Below are 16,847 nucleotides of genomic sequence, written 5' to 3' on the forward strand. Positions count from 1 at the left end.
GCCGCGGACGCGGCCAAGCAGTCTTGCTGTACTGTGCTGGGAGATCGGTCGACCTTCAGAGTGGGAGAGTACCAAGCCTAGCTTTCGGACGCCCTTACAGCACAGGAGAGTACGGGGACTGACACCTGGGTCACTCTCTGGAGGAGAGAACGGCTGGAGAGGAGGGTACCAGGGGGTTACCCGGACGCCTGAAGAAGCTCGGAGAGGATTGCTTAGTACTTCTGGTGGCATGGAGAGAACGGCTGGACTATCCGCCGGTCGGCCCTGACAGAGGAGAGTACAGGGAGGTTACCCGGACGCCTGAGGGAGAAGCTCGGAGAGGATTGCTTAGTACTTCTGGTGGTATGGAGAGAACGGCTGGACTATCCGCTGGTCGCCTCTTAGAGAGGAGAGTACAGGGAGGTCAGCCGGACGCCTGAGGAAGCTCGGAGAGGATTGCTTAGTACTTCTGGTGGTATGGAGAGAACGGCAGGGCTATCCACCGGTCGCCTACCAGGAGAAGTGCAGGTGGACTCTCCGATCATACGCGTATCACTTAAATATTGTGATAGGAGAGTACGAGAGCTATACCTGGGTCGCTCCTGGAATGGAAAGAACGGCTGGACTATCCGCTGGACGCCTTCGAGAGAGTAGAGTACAGGAGGCTCATCGGACGCCTTCCCACAATAATTGTCATAAATCACTTCTCGCGTATTACATAATATTGTGATAGGAAAGTACGGGAGCTATACCTGGGTTGCTCCTGGAATGGAAAGAACGGCTGGACTATCCGCCTAACGCTTTCCAGAGAGTAGAGTACAGGAGGCTCACCGGACGCCTTCTCACAGTAATTGTTATAAATCGTTTTATCCGTTTCGGTAATATTGTAATGGGAGAGTACGGCTGCTTAAAGCCGGACGTCCGAAAGCAAAAGCAATAGCTCGAACACTGCATTGATTTGTTCGAAATTATTTTGTACCAAACATTTAACATGTATCGACGAAAGGATTTTGACAATTTTCTTCATTTTGAGCAAATTTGAGCAGTTAAATTTGACATTAATATGAAGATTTATATGTTCAAAATTAATATACAAAAAATCACAGAGGTATTACTCGGTACTTTTTTTAAAAGTCTCGTTAAATTTGATAAAAATTTTACATAAAAAATTAGGAAAATTTATCACTATTGTATTCAAATTCTGTCAGCCTCAATGGTATTCAGGTACTAAACACAACCTATAAAAATCAAATCAAAAACACAAATGGTCTGTGTATGACACATATTTGAAAAATACACTGATTTTAATGGGGCAAATTTCACGTCTTAATTTTAACAACAAACGGACGTATTCAGTCAAAATTATAGGTAATATTGCAAACTATGGTTTGTTATTAACATCTTAAAATGAAAAAATTTTTAGATTTTACACTTTGAATTTCTGATTTTTGTCCATTGGTCGAAACACTGTGCGTCGGTGTTACATTTTATTTTTAATTATTTTGTAATTTCACTTAACAAGGAGACTACATACCTTACCCCCCGAGGATTTTAATGAAATTTGGAGGGATGAATCTAGAAGTCCAAAAATGACATTCTGTAATATATTTAATTTCAATGCTCATTTTTTATAAATAATTGAAATTGCTTCTATAAAACTTTAGAAGTTTAAGTGATTGTACACCGAAATGAAAGAATCAAACATTATTATTATACTTAAAATCTCTGAAATGTTGGCTACACTAGTTTGCACTAATGGCTACACTATTAAGTTAGTCGATACAGTTGAAGTAAATTAACAAAAATTCACGTTTAAATGGATTCATTTATATACATATTACTATGTGATAGTACAATAAAAAAAAGTAACAAAGTAACAAAAAATAAATGTTAATAATGTAAAACAAGGGAAGTAGAATTTGATACAAGTAAATATGATTTTAAATCGTAATAATTATTCCTATACTATTTTCCTTGTTCTAGGAATTTTTTTTAGGAGGGCACCACTGCTAGTAATACTTCGTACCTTCGGTTAATACTGTCTCATTCATGGCATTATGCTACGCCAGTTTCCGCTTTGAGATCATGGATTGCATCAAGTGTACTGTTCTCGAAAAAAGATAGCTTTATTCAGATATTAATTATTTTTCGTAATAACGTGGCGTAATAAACTTTCCTCCTCGTTTCCTGGAGGTAAGAAATCACTCTTATCGAAGTGTATGATTTATGAAAAAAAATAGTGTCATTGATAATCAATAACAAGTTGAATAAAATGGAAACATACCGATTATAAAACAGCTTTATGACGCCTCTTTCTTTCCTGTACGACGTATCTTTTTTTTATAAAAACAAATCTTTAAAAGTTAATCTTATCGTCTCTAAATAGACTCTAAGAAGAACAAATTTCTATCTTGCTAATATTGTTTCGTGAACATATGAAAGAACATCGACGAAAACGCAGATAACAGGATTTATATTCAGCTTTGTATTTGTTTTGACTATTAATTTATACAACTATTAATAATGTCTATTTATTGTAAAATAATGAAAATTATTTAATACCTCAAGGTAATTTAATACTTATCTTTTTGTTAGATAAAAGAAACAGTACACCTAGCTTCATAAATGCTAGAATATTTTAGTGAGTCTATTATATCCACAAAATATTTATAAACTATGGTATTATGAAATAAATACAAAAATCGTATTGAACTTTATAAATTAATTACTAATATTGGTAATGATATTGAAATTGAATTGGTGATGTATTGATATTAACGTACAATATATACATTTAATTTATATACAACAACATATATAATAAAAATTATTAAATTTTGTACAAGTATGTCAATATTAATTCCACTAAGTTAAAATATAATTTTATTTGTTCCAGGGTAGTTTCTTTTAATAAATAGACAAATATTTTCATTTATGATGGAAGGTCCATTAGAAGTAAAGACTTCTACCGCAGGTGCAGAAGAACCTATTAAATCAGAACCTATTAAGTCTGAAGCACCAGATCGGAGTGAAGGTGCAGTGTCACCTCCACCTAATTGTAGTATTTGTTTGGGCAAATTAGTGAATACATCATTCACAGATAGTTGCCTTCATCAATTTTGCTTTACTTGTCTGCTTCAATGGTCTAAAATAAAGACAGAATGTCCATTATGTAAGCAGACATTTAAGTCAATCATACATAATGTTAGATCAGAAGAAGATTATGACCAGTATCATGTATCCAGAGAATTAGCTACTTTGGACCCTAGTTTTGAATTGCTTTCCCATTATAGGTATTATATAAATCTTAATTCTAAATTAATGATTACTATTAAATATATTTAATAGTCTCACAAATCAATAATTTTTACCATTATAGGACAACTATGACAGGACATCACATACGCCCACATGAAGTAATGTTTAACCCAGAACAAGTTGCAAGAAGAGATCAATCACCAAGCTTAATACCTCAAGTCCCAATGGGAGAACGCTTACGTAGACGGGCAAAACCAGCCTACGATCGCCGTACCATTTATAGGCTTGGCCTTTGGGCTTTACCACAAAATGTACTTCGCCGTTTTCGCGTTACCAGTGCTGACTTTTATCGGTCAGTTACTATTCATATATTTCTCGTATACATAGAGTTGATCTTCATAGCATCTTTTATTTTATTTATTATTACAGAAGAGAACCTAGAGAATTAAGTCGACTTATACCATGGCTAAATAGAGAATTGCTAGTGTTGTTGAATAACAATACTACATATGTTGAATACGTTCTAAGAGTTATATTGACTGCTCTTAATAACTACGATATTAGGAGCACGTCGTTTCGAGAATTATTGCGCCCTCATTTTGGCACATTTACAGATCACTTTGTACATGAATTATTTAATTATGCGCGATCTAACTACGATTTACTTGGATATGATCAGTCTGTAATCTCTGTACCACGAGGTACATAATTCACAACTATTACTTTTATATTATGATAATATTTTATACAGCACTTGTATAAAACTAATAATATTTGTTATAGAAATATTAAATGAATATATAAGTGATATGAATATATCACCTGCAAATACTAGCACCAGTTCCGACGATTCAGATGTTCGAGTTCTTGATGAAGCAATCTTAGATCTTAGAATGAATACAGAAATGCCTGGTGTAGGACCACATACTATTAATATGCCTGGTAAGTTATTTTATTAATCATATCTTGTCAATTTCAGATTGGAATTGTTAACGTTCTTTTTAATTAGGTCCAAGTACTGTGGGGCAGGCGTTCCAATCGGAAGAAATAGATGAACCATTTAATGCACCAGATGTATATACTATTTCTTCTGATTCTCTTGCATCAGATAACGATTGTGAAGTAATCGCTTATGTGAAACCCCGACATGAAAGGACACCAGAAATCATAGAATTAGTTTCGTCTGATCCTGAAGAAATCGATATTTCTCACGTATCTAACGATAATGCCCAGTAAGTAAAAGTATTTTGTTTCGAAGCCTTTAACAACGATCGAAATAAGATCAAGAAATAATTTAATATTATTGTTAGATCTTCAGCGCCTGACTTGGATGAAGATAACGCCCAACCTAGTACATCCCATATTATTAAAAAAACAATTATTAGTAGGTCATCCTCGACGGTTGCCTCATATGAAGATAATGCCCAACCTAGTACATCCCATAGTATTAAAAAAAATGTTAACAGATCATCATCAACATCCCATAGTATTAAAAAACGAGTTTTGACTTCTTCGTCTAGCGAAAGTGATTCTGATTCAGACAGCGATTATACTTCCGTGAGAAGCAAAAAATATCACAGTCGCAGTAGGAAGCGCTCGAAAAGAAGTACAACTAAAAGGCGTAATCGATCAAGGGAAACAAGGGTTCGTAATCGTTCAAGTAGACATTTATCTAGTTCCGGAGAAAGTGACTCTAGAAAGAAACGAAAAAAAAGAAATACTCAACGAAGGGTGAAAAAGAGGTTGAGTAATAGTAACGACAGTAGTTCCCATGAGATTGTTGAAAAGAAATCGAGAACTTCGCAGTATTCTACAAAAGGTACCGTACGCGTTCGTAAGGACTTAATTAAAAAAGAAACTCGATACTCGGATGAAGAATCATTTAGTAGTGATAGTAGTACTGAATGTGACGAAACCGCTAAAAATGTAAAGTGTCGTACGGTACGAAGATCAAAAAGGATATACACCACTAGCTCGAGTGATTTTGACATGGGTAGTAGAAATGAAAGAGTAGTTAGAAAAAGAGGTAAAACAAAACAGGCACTAGATGTAAGGGAATCGCACCGAAAAGAATCAAGATATAAGGATGACCGACAATCTACTTCTAGAAGTAGCAGTGCATCTTCGTATGCATCACAAAAAGAAAAAAGAGTTAGCTCGAAACGACGAGAATCTCAAAGACCTATGAGTGATGAGGACAGTAACTGGATAAATAGAATAGTTTCAAGAAAACGTGAATTCAAATCTAAAATGAGAAAAACTATTCGGAGTAGTTTTTGATTGTGAAAAGGATTATAGATTGCATAATTAGTGCAGTAATTATTCAAGTAAAACGTATACACATAAAAAGAAGTTGAAGCATTAAACATAGGCACAAAAGTAAAAGAAGGAAACGATCTAACAGTAGAATACATAGTTCGTCCAATCGATTACGATTAACTTGGCGACAACTCCTGCAAAATTAGCAAGGAGGTATAGAAGATCTCAGGGTAACACCAAATCAAATCGATAAAAATAGCGATGCATTTTATCGTTAATTATCTTGAATTCAAAATAATGCTATTGATGATCTTGTTTAATTGAAAATTTATAATGACTTTTTTTAAATGATCGTATGTGCATAAAACATAAACAACGATGAAGCATGGTGAATTCACGTTTGCTTTAGTGTTTTGCTATTAACGAAACACTTTCAAAATGAAAACATACTGCATTATACAAAATATTATTTCATTCCTTTATTTTCTAAATAAAAATGGCTTCCACATGTGTTGTAAAATATATGGAAACTACGTATAAAAGTACTGACATTAGGTAATAGGCCTTATTTATAACTCTTTCTACTGTATAAAATAATTACGTAAAGTGTATTCAAACTCAATATTAAATTTTATGTTAAATTTTGGGTAACATGAAAGAAAACAAAATATTCTATACATGAATATAGCATATATCTCACTATTACCATCATCAAGTTACAATGAACTTGAGTATATTTCCTTAAGATTTTGTTTCCCAAAGAGTATTTGTAAATATACATGTATATTATAAGCTAATAATTTAATTAAAACTTTACACAGATATAATTTTTTGTAAAGTACATAGACTTAGAACTGTTATGTGTACAATTATATATGTTACATATAAATCATAAAATAACTAGTTTATAACATAATATCAATTCTTCCTTTTTTCTTAAAATATTGCACATTTCTGGTACTTGAAAATTGAATCACGATACTTTAACTTAAAAAATTTTATTTTCCTTGTAAAATAATGTTATACATGTTTCTTAATACATAATGTATATCTTAAAATCATCTACATCCATGGTTCTTGCTCGTTTATTTTCAGCACCTGCATTTTGCAAAGTATTGTTTATCATGTCTTTAATATTAAATCCTTCTGGAACAGCCTAAATATTAAAAAACAATCTTCTTGTTAATATCTAAATCAATTTTCTTATAATATTTATTACATTTATGGTTACCTTATTATTTAAGCTACAATGAAGTTTATAATTTTTTTCTAACATTGTGTAGACTGTAGTTTGTTTAAATGCTGCTGAAAGTGTTTTATTTTTTCTGACAAATGCAATTCTTGTCAAACCATCCCATTCTTGATAATTTATTGGAGGTGGTGGATTACGTGGTTCCATTCTAACTACATTTGATTCTACTTTTGGTGGTGGTCTAAAATTATTTTTTCCCACTTTCATAAGCAAGTCCACTCGTGCTAACAATTGAGTGTTTACACTTAGACGACAGTACATTTTGTCCCCTGGTTTTGCCACCATACGTTCAGCAAATTCTCTTTGAAACATAAGTACAGCACATCTGTAGAAAATAATGTGCTAATCAAGTCCACCTCCTCTTGTGTTTCCTGCATGTTAGAAATTGGCAGAATGCTTTTAGAATTAATTATTTTGCATCCTTTCCATGACTATATCATACTCTCAAAATATATTCTAATCCTTGAATAAAAATAAGTATATCTTTAGATAAAATAAACTTACCTAAATAATGGCCTATGTAAAAGTAATTTAAAGATTAAAGGAGATGATATTTGATACGGTATATTAGCAACACATAAATCAAAAAATGGCAAATCTGATTTCAAAACATCTCCTATCATAATTTGCAGTTTTGCCTGATAAGGAGTACCTTGTACACGTTTTTGTAATTCAGCTACCATTCGAGTATCAATCTCGCATGTTATTACTTTTTTAGCTTTATCCAATAACTTCACTGTCATATTACCAGTACCAGAACCTATTTCTAATACAACATCTGTTGGTCTAACTGCCGCTTTTTCGACCATACTTTCAATTATACGTGGATTTTTTAAAATATGTTGTCCAATATTCGTATTAAATAAAATTCCTGAAAAATGTCTTGCATGATCAATTACAATTTTTATTGTCACAAGAAAAATAAGTATTCGAAATATCTCATACCCTGCTTTACAACTTCTTTGTGAATACGAGTCGTTTTCTGCGTACGTATCTTTGGCATTTTGTTTCTGTTATTTTTTAAATTATATGGAAAAGACTATGTAAAATAAATGTACAATAATTTTCGCGCAAACAATAAACGAAAAGAATTAACCATAGTCTTGACTTAAATATATTGTAGTATCAAAAGATTAATTCATTTCTACGCTAACATCTTCAGCTCCCTCTTATGTAGTACATTAAAATTAAAATCTGGTATACTTTCGATTACTAAATTTTCCTATTGATTTTTTTATTTATAATTAATTTAGATTTATAAAGTGCAGAATACTGAAACAATACAAATGCTTATATATGCTTATATTTCATAAAGCTCAATTTCTTGACAAAGTAGCGTAACTGTTAACACAGTAAACTTAAGGAAAAGCGTTTACCTATCTTATGCATTAACATGGACGTAAATCTGTCATTTTGATAATTATATACATAGTTAAGGTTATAGACAACGGATTATTGCAACATTGTTTAAAACTTTATCAAGCATGAATGTTTAACGAAACTTAAAATTAATTCTTAGTAAACGCATGTAATTATTGATGTTCTTATTATAAAAAACAAGCATCCTAACTATGTAATTTAAGTTTGCTGAGTGTTCCGTAATTTTCCAGAAGTAAAATTTTGCGATGCAAAAGTATAATCTTGCGAATCTAAATTGGTGACGTTATGGAGCTGAAAGTATGGGTAGAAGGTATACAGCGAATTGTATGTGGTGTTACAGAAACCACTACATGTCAGGTTGGCAATGTTTACCTAAGTATTAAAATTACATTAGAACATGTAACATTCACAATTTTGAACATTCAATTTTAGAATTTAACAATACATAACTACTCACAATAATTGGTACAAGTTATTTTCCTGTAACATTTTGTAACATAATAACATAACATGTAATTAAAAATTAATTTTTAGGATGTAGTATATGCTCTTGCCCATGCTACGGGACAAACAGGTAGATTTACTCTAGTAGAGAGATGGAGAACCAATGAGCGTCTTTTAGCTCCATATGAAAATCCTTTAAAGGTATTAATATAATCAATTATGAAAGAAATAATTAATGACTTGTATATTTTTTATATAATAATGTAATTGTTTTAATAAGATTCTAATGAAGTGGGGAGAATATTCCTCAGAAGTTCAGTTAATATTACGGCGTTCTACACCAGAAAATAATAAAGCTCCTAGCTCATTAGGAACTCGTTTAAATCATGGTTCACGATCAAATGGTATAGTGAGTTCTACCTCAGAACATATCACAGCTAATATTGGACAAGATGATACCAAGAATACTACAACTCCAAATTCTGAATTTGATGATTTGCAAGGATGTCTTGATAGAAATCGTGATATTAGAAAATCATTAACATTTGGAGGTTTGCATGGAAATGTTATGGAAAATAATACAGAAGTAAATAATGTTTAAATTATGCTGCATATTTTCATAATTAATTTTGTCTAATGGTTTATGGTATCTTAAATATTTTAAACATGTATTTTAGATTCAAATGGAAAATGTTGCCATAGTTCAACCTACACCACATTTAAAAAATAAGGAATTAAACATACGAAAAAATATACAAAAACCAGCTCAGTCTCCTACCCGTGCTAGTAGCAGTGAAAGTAACACACATTTATCACAAAAGAAAGTGCGTGAAGTTCCCCCATATAGGGATCCTCCAGGTCCAGCTTCACCACCTTTACGAACTTTACCCCCATACAGAGATCCTCCACCACCTAATTTAAATAGTCCTGGAAGATCACAGTTTCAATCTAATACAAATATTGGAAGTCCTCATGTTCATAAAGAAGATCAACCATCTTCCAGTAATTCTGTCAAACTAAAGAGAAATCTCATTCAGGTTCTACAGACAAGATATTTTTTAAATACAAAATATATACACATATATAAACAGATAGATAGATACAAACATAATGTAATGATAACAATGGTACAATTACTGCCATTCATACTCTTAACCCTTTTCGTATGTTTAGGAATTTCAAGATACAAAAGGACAAACTCAGTCTGTAAATCAGTTATCTGGTCAAGCTCAAAATATGGTTACTGTTGCTTACACTCAACGATATGTGGAACTTATTAGACTAGTCAATAAGCAACGTGATACTATTAATGCACAGCAAGCAGATCTTACTAAAGTATGCAACTTACAAAGTGAAGTATTTAAGTATAGATGGAAAAAACTTACAGAATATGCTTTATTATTTATTCTTAGTTTGATGCTGAAATATTATACTGGGAAACTAAAAACAGGGAGCAAATGCATGAAATGGATTTCATTTCTCAAGAAGTAAGTCGTATGGAATCTACAGGACGACTTATTGAAGAACAGGTACATATGTTGTAAATAATTAAGTTATTTACAATGCAATACGAACTTTCGTAATTATTGTAGTTGCAATAACATTTACTATTTTTACAGCTAAAAGAATTAGCGCATGTGGAAGAAGAAAGTGAAATAGTTAGACAACAAGAAAAAACATTAAAATCAGAAATCACTTTGCTAAGATCAAAACTTGCAAATTGTGAAACAGAGTTACTTCAGTGTAAAAATAAAATCAGGTAGGAAAAAATTTAAATCTTCCTAATATAGCACGATATCGACTTTTTTTTTCACGTTACAGATTAGTCATGGAAGAGCTTGTCATAGAACAAAACAATATAAGTCGCGAAACAGACGAACGGCAAATAATGGAACGTAAAATCATTACTGAAGTTGAACATCTTCAAAATGAAGTAGAACAAGCTAAACGTTCTGCTGAGTTAGCTTCGCAATGTGCGGAATCGCTAAAACTTGAAGTAGTAAATTTAGAATCAGCAATTGTTGAGAAAAAATTACAAGTCGAACGATTAGTAGCGGATATGAAAGAAGCTAATTTACAAAGTTTAGCTGTTGCTTGCCAAGATGAACAAGTCAAGTCATTACTTGAAGGTATATGAAATTATATGAGAATGTAATTCAAAGTATTTGTTGATTTATTGATTCTTTTGCATACATTTATAACATAGGTGCCCATAAACCCGGCAGTACGCGTAAAATGATCGGTTCCCCGAGACAATTGGAGACTGCAGTACCTACCAGCAAAAATCCGCATGGTGTTTGGGTATAATTTATATATTACTCGATATATACCAATATATCGAACATAATATCTTACTTTGAGTACAGTAAATAATTAAACATTTCACGTAACGTTATATATGCAATTTGCATAATTATTAGAGCTAACGCAAGTGAATAAGATATTTTACTTTCGTATTGTTCATGCATACACTTCGTAATTGTTTTATCTACTGGCCATATAATTTTCAGCAAGCTTAACTATAAGCATTGATTAATAGTTTGAAACATTATTTATGTATATATAGGACAAAAAATATTGGACAATACATTTATCCAAAGTATTACAATTACAAATCATGTGACGCACTTGCATGATATAATTTAAGAAAACGTACTTATAAATTATTGCAAGTTCTGTGGAACTATTACTTGAGATAAGATTATATATTTTCTATAATCAAAACGATTCTGTGAATTAAGAGCATTTACATACTGGTGCACTATACATTTAAAATATTAATGTAGTACACATATATTGTGTATCTTGTACATATAGTTGAAAGTATGTGATAATGAAGTCTGAAACATTCTACTCTATTTTCTGTTGAAATATCCTAGTTTACATCAACTATATTACTAAATATTTAAGAATTTATCTTTTCAAATTTAATTTCAAAATTGAATGTGAGAATATTTTATTGAACAAATATTTTCCATAAAAGGATCTAATTACATTTATTGTTTGATTCTATGATATTCTCGCAATTTCCATTGTTTTATACATTTATCAGCGCATACTGTTAGAACAATATCTTCACACTGCCATTGATAATATTAACCTGTCTTTTACAATGTGTCTACCAAAGTGTGTTAATTTTTTATTAAAAAATAAGCACGTATTGTATAATGAAATATACAAATAAAAGTTAAAATTAAGTAAAGTTATTCATTTATAACCTGGTATTAATGTAAGAAGATAAAAATATAAACCAATCAAAGTGCAGAAAATGTTTTTATATAGTTGACTCCACTTTCGCGCGCTTTTGAAGTCATTACGTTGCAAAAGGAGAAGATACCCGTGTTATTAATGTTTAGTTTATTATTGTATACATATAAATAACTGAAAGAAGATTTTTTTTGTAAATAGCATAAATATTTGAAATGTGATTATGCTGTTGTAATGTGACATTTAATAATTCATACAATCATACGTTAAGTAGAATTAAGGCAACATACATCTTCTACATTATTTTAATAAATATGAGTCTTTGGGTAGACAAATATCGCCCGACAACGCTCGGAAAATTAGATTATCATAAAGAACAAGCGGAATATCTCAAAAATATGGTAATATTATATATTGAAGAATACTTAAATTAAAAAATAGGTTATATAGAAAGTACGCTACTATACATTGCAACGTCATATCTTCAGTTTTAAAAAATTGTTATTTTTATGCAACTAACTTTATACTGTGATTACAGGTACAAAAAGGTGATTTTCCACATTTATTAGTATATGGACCATCAGGAGCAGGAAAGAAAACTCGTATAATGTGTACCATAAAAGAATTATATGGAAGTGGAGTTGAGAGATTAAGAATGGAGACCATGACATTTCAGGTATTCTACACTTTTATATATTTCATTTGATTTTGTAAATAATAAATATATTCATATCTTTAGACACCATCTAAAAAGAAATTAGATATAACAACCATAAGTAGCAATTATCACATAGAGGTAAATCCTAGTGACGTGGGCATATATGATAGAGTTGTGGTGATGGATTTAGTAAAAACAACTGCTCAAACTCATCAAATAGATCCAAGTGGGCAAAGAGAGTTTAAAGGTAAATTTTGTAATTCTAATTAACAATTGATTATTGTTTGATTTTTTACATACTCTTTAATAATAATGACATTTTATCAGTGGTATTGCTGACTAATGTTGATCAGCTTACAAAAGATGCACAACACGCTTTAAGAAGAACAATGGAAAAATATGTTGCTACATGTAGGCTAATACTCTGTGCAAATTCAACATCACGTGTTTTGCCAGCTATTAGATCAAGGTGTTTAGGAATTAGAGTACCAGCTCCATCAATATCAGACATAAAATATATTTTGCACTCAATTTGCAAACGTGAAGGTTTAACTTTACCAAATGAACTGGCTGTTAGAATAGCTGCAACTAGCGGTAGAAACCTTAGGCGAGCAATATTAATGCTCGAAGCTTGTAAAGTTGAACAGTTAGTACACATATACATTCATAATTTTGTACAGATCAGAATAAAAAGTTCACTAATTTTATTAATTTTTAATTTTTAGATACCCATTTACTGCAGATCAAAACATTTCAGAACCAGATTGGCAAGTGTACATTCGTAATACAGCCAATATGATGGTTATTGAACAGAGTCCAACAAAACTTCTTGAAATAAGAAACAGACTTTATGAGCTATTAACTCATGCTATACCATGTGATTTGATATTTAAAGGTCTTTTACAAGAATGCATAAAAAATTGTGACCTCCAGTTAAAAATCGAAATTGCAACAGTTGCAGCAGAGTATGAACATAAAATGCATAGGGGATCAAAACCTATTTTTCACTTAGAAGCGTTTGTTGCACGGTTTATGGCAATATACAAAAAGTTTATTGATTCATCTCTTGAAGGTTTTGAGTGATATATTTATTCATATAGTTATATGGACTAAAACAATCTGTTAAATAAATTCGTACATTTCTAAACTGTTTTACGTATTACTTATAAATTAACTATTAATACTATCTAACTTCATTTTTATGCTAAATTTAATATAATTTGCAAAGTACAAAGTACAACATATTATTCTGGAAGTACAATTAATTTTCTGTAAATATTATATCACAACTTAATAACAATTATCTAAACTTATAATGTTGCAAGAGCAAGAGCAGATACTGCTGCTAATATAGATACTGCATAACCAGTACTATATACTTCCTTAATTGTGAGGAACATTCCCAAATCCCAAGCCTGTAAAATTAAAACAATTAAAATATTTTTGTAATATGACGTTTACCATAGTAATAACATAATTATTAAAAATATGTAAGTATATTACAGTCATTTCTATGAAAGTTATATTACCAAGTGACGTAGTCCATTAAATGTATGATATGTAGCAGGCAGAGCAAGTAAAGTTTTCCCCAAAATAAGAATAGGAGCAGACAAACCTAAATCTGCAGTCATTTCTATGAGACAAGGAATACCTCCTGGGATAAGTAAAGTTCCTGTAATTGCAACAGAAACTACTTATTTACAAAATTTTTTTTTTTACTTTCATTTTAGAAGAATAACAACTTATAATTTTACCTAAACCAAGTAACATTGCATAACTTGATAGTATAATGCCTGTTGTACGATGTGAAACCGAAAGAGCTGCTGTTAATTGAATTTGATAAATACTTAAATGTGGTGACAAAGGTCTCTTCAGGCGCATATTTTTTTCGTCATGAGATTCACAAACTGGACTTGACATAAGCTGCGGTTTTGAAACAGCGACATTTCGTGAGCTGAAATTTTTTAAGTGGCATAGATTATACAAATAATATGAATAAAGTATAAGATATCAATAAAAACTTAAATGACAATCAAAGGTTACGTATTACGTAACACGTTACCTGCAAGTGTATAAATTTCGAAAAGTACGAGGATCAATGCTTCGCCGGCAGAATAACCTAAGCAAAATCATTTTTTAGTATTAACATAATCAAATACAATAAAATACGATAAAAAAATTAAAGGACAGTTGACTACCTCGTATAACACAGCGCCATGTTTTTATGACTATATTCGTAATTCTAAAGATACACTTTATATGCGTGTATCGTATATAAATTATATACCTTTTTTATTGTATTTATTTTGACTTGTAAACAAAATTGCGTAATATAAATAATTAGACCAGTTAATTATTATAAAAATAATCTCATGTTAATCATATATTATTCATAAATAAGTTTCGCATCCATATTTTTTGCTGTTATTTATTTACGAATAAATTTTTCTAACAAAAAATGTACTAATAAAACAAAATTCACAGGTTTTTTAAAATAACATACGTGAAAATATTTTTTAAGTCACTGTTACTTGAAAATAGGACTTGAACAATAGCAGATCATGTATAGTATAGCCATCTTATGGTTTATATACTCCTTCTAATATTCTTCATTGAGAATACTGTGTCGTTCCTTCCATTTTCAACCGAAGATCGTTAATACATCTTTATTCTCGAAGTAGAGCATAATTTATACCAAATCAATAATTTCTAATTTTACATAACAACACATAAGCGTAATTGTGTTAAATATTAACGTACAACAAAATGAATGAGTTTAAGTTACGTATGCCTAAAACACCAAATGGATTATCCGTTGGTGTTTCATGCGTTGCAGCGGCCGGCATGGCGGTTTATGGCATTTCGAGGGCTATGTACACAGGTTTGATTTACACATTCTATTAAAGTTTATTAACTGTAATTGTTACTACAAATCAATATAAATCAATATAAATAAAGAATTATATTTAGTATATTTAATAACCTTTCTTTGTACTAAATGATGTTTAACCTAATGAAAATTTATTTAAAATAATATTTACTGTACAAGTTAAAACAAAAATTGCTTTTAACCATTGATAACTGTATAATTACTTTTTATTTAGTGGAGGCTGGTCACAGAGCAATCATATTCTCCCGTTTAGGAGGTATTCAGCAAGATATTTTGACTGAAGGCCTTCATTTTCGTGTTCCATGGTTTCATTGGCCAATTATTTATGACATCAGAAGCAGGCCTAGGAAACTTTCTTCTCCTACAGGATCCAAAGACTTACAGATGGTCAATATTTCTCTTCGTGTCCTTTCTCGTCCTGATGCAAACAGCTTACCCACAATATATCGCCATTTAGGTCTTGATTATGATGAAAAGGTTGATAGGAATTTTATTAGAATACTGCTACACTGAAATTCTAATAATTGAATCATTGACCAACACTTATGCCTACATCTTACTATATTTTAGGTTTTACCAAGCATTTGTAATGAAGTATTAAAATCAGTTGTTGCAAAGTTTAATGCATCTCAGCTGATTACACAGAGACAACAAGTATCAAATTTAGTAAGAAGAGAATTAACTGAACGTGCAAGGGATTTCAACATTGTTTTGGATGATGTGTCAATAACTGAATTAAGTTTTGGTAAAGAGTACACTGCTGCTGTAGAGTCCAAGCAAGTTGCTCAACAAGAGGCACAAAGAGCAGCTTTCTTTGTAGAAAAAGCAATACAAGAAAAACAACAGAAAATTGTTCAGGCAGAGGGTGAAGCAGAAGCTGCAAAAATGATATCCTTTAAATATTTATATGAATAATTACAACCATTTTTATTTAGAACATTTTCAAATCAGTAATATCCTTAACTCCAGTGCACCTTGGTTTAGCTCTTAGTCAAAATCCTGGGTACTTAAAATTACGAAAAATTCGAGCGGCGCAAAGTATTTCTCGCACGGTAAATATAACAAATTTGTGTATTCCCAGTAATTGATGTTAAACATACAAGATCCATCATTTGATGATGCATCAGACAAACTTAAAAGTAAGAAATAAAGGCAACGTGACATTTTCTCATGATTATTTCTCTTCATTATGTTTAATTTTATATGGCGCAACATGATTTTTAATATATATGTGTATACTAAAAACGATTGTTAATAAGATTCATTAGATGATTGTAGATATAAAAGTATCATTGCACCTATTTTTGCTTGTTACTGTCTTTATGTCCTACGGTACGATGATGCTCGCTCGCAAATCTCGAGCTCATGTGTTTTCAGGTCATGAAAGGATGAGCTGGAAAAACTGGAATGATACTACACAAAATGCTGTGAAATCTGTAAAGTCTGACCACCAACCAACAGTGATAACCAATGAAAAGTCATTGATCAAACCTGTACCAATACCTTCAGAAGAACAAATC

The 16,847-nt window shown here is 31.3% G+C and overlaps 6 protein-coding genes across 6 annotated transcripts; 4 read left to right on the plus strand and 2 right to left on the minus strand.

Annotated features, from left to right (window-relative positions):
- Positions 1 to 2,916: 2,916 nt before the first annotated feature.
- LOC108579568 (E3 ubiquitin-protein ligase Topors-like) lies at positions 2,917 to 5,721 on the plus strand. Its single transcript, XM_017943140.1, is given in 9 exon segments — positions 2,917 to 3,272; positions 3,359 to 3,589; positions 3,667 to 3,938; positions 4,021 to 4,179; positions 4,247 to 4,469; positions 4,548 to 4,592; positions 4,716 to 5,511; positions 5,513 to 5,599; positions 5,601 to 5,721. Coding segments are annotated over 9 exon segments (2,271 nt in total). The 3' UTR covers positions 5,703 to 5,721.
- An 808-nt stretch (positions 5,722 to 6,529) lies between these two features.
- On the minus strand, positions 6,530 to 7,883 carry LOC108579459 (probable dimethyladenosine transferase). Its single transcript, XM_017943004.1, has 4 exons — positions 7,694 to 7,883; positions 7,253 to 7,619; positions 6,716 to 7,073; positions 6,530 to 6,652 (listed from the first exon to the last, which is right to left on the minus strand). Exons 1-4 carry the CDS (start codon positions 7,749 to 7,751, stop codon positions 6,530 to 6,532), a joined length of 906 nt encoding a protein of 301 aa, XP_017798493.1. The 5' UTR covers positions 7,752 to 7,883.
- Positions 7,884 to 8,413: 530 nt separating this feature from the next.
- On the plus strand, positions 8,414 to 10,879 carry LOC108579631 (ras association domain-containing protein 8). The gene is made up of 9 exons (XM_017943217.1): positions 8,414 to 8,485; positions 8,663 to 8,773; positions 8,853 to 9,158; positions 9,250 to 9,609; positions 9,746 to 9,907; positions 9,985 to 10,101; positions 10,192 to 10,331; positions 10,394 to 10,701; positions 10,779 to 10,879. The coding sequence occupies exons 1-9, from the start codon at positions 8,414 to 8,416 to the stop codon at positions 10,877 to 10,879; spliced, it is 1,677 nt and encodes a 558-aa protein (XP_017798706.1).
- A 1,110-nt stretch (positions 10,880 to 11,989) lies between these two features.
- Positions 11,990 to 13,520, plus strand: LOC108579514 (replication factor C subunit 3). The gene is made up of 5 exons (XM_017943059.1): positions 11,990 to 12,180; positions 12,318 to 12,455; positions 12,519 to 12,684; positions 12,765 to 13,083; positions 13,163 to 13,520. The coding sequence occupies exons 1-5, from the start codon at positions 12,094 to 12,096 to the stop codon at positions 13,518 to 13,520; spliced, it is 1,068 nt and encodes a 355-aa protein (XP_017798548.1). The 5' UTR covers positions 11,990 to 12,093.
- Positions 13,521 to 13,732: 212 nt separating this feature from the next.
- On the minus strand, positions 13,733 to 14,691 carry LOC108579717 (succinate dehydrogenase cytochrome b560 subunit, mitochondrial-like). Its single transcript, XM_017943321.1, has 5 exons — positions 14,636 to 14,691; positions 14,500 to 14,556; positions 14,192 to 14,391; positions 13,967 to 14,109; positions 13,733 to 13,852 (listed from the first exon to the last, which is right to left on the minus strand). Exons 1-5 carry the CDS (start codon positions 14,653 to 14,655, stop codon positions 13,748 to 13,750), a joined length of 525 nt encoding a protein of 174 aa, XP_017798810.1. The 5' UTR covers positions 14,656 to 14,691; the 3' UTR covers positions 13,733 to 13,747.
- Positions 14,692 to 15,075: 384 nt separating this feature from the next.
- On the plus strand, positions 15,076 to 16,415 carry LOC108579716 (prohibitin-2). The gene is made up of 4 exons (XM_017943320.1): positions 15,076 to 15,318; positions 15,542 to 15,804; positions 15,898 to 16,215; positions 16,302 to 16,415. Exons 1-4 carry the CDS (start codon positions 15,204 to 15,206, stop codon positions 16,413 to 16,415), a joined length of 810 nt encoding a protein of 269 aa, XP_017798809.1. The 5' UTR covers positions 15,076 to 15,203.
- Positions 16,416 to 16,847: the final 432 nt, after the last annotated feature.

The sequence above is a fragment of the Habropoda laboriosa genome, unplaced genomic scaffold (genome assembly GCF_001263275.1).
Source record: "Habropoda laboriosa isolate 0110345459 unplaced genomic scaffold, ASM126327v1 scaffold33, whole genome shotgun sequence".
Classification (NCBI taxonomy): Eukaryota; Metazoa; Arthropoda; class Insecta; order Hymenoptera; family Apidae; genus Habropoda; species Habropoda laboriosa.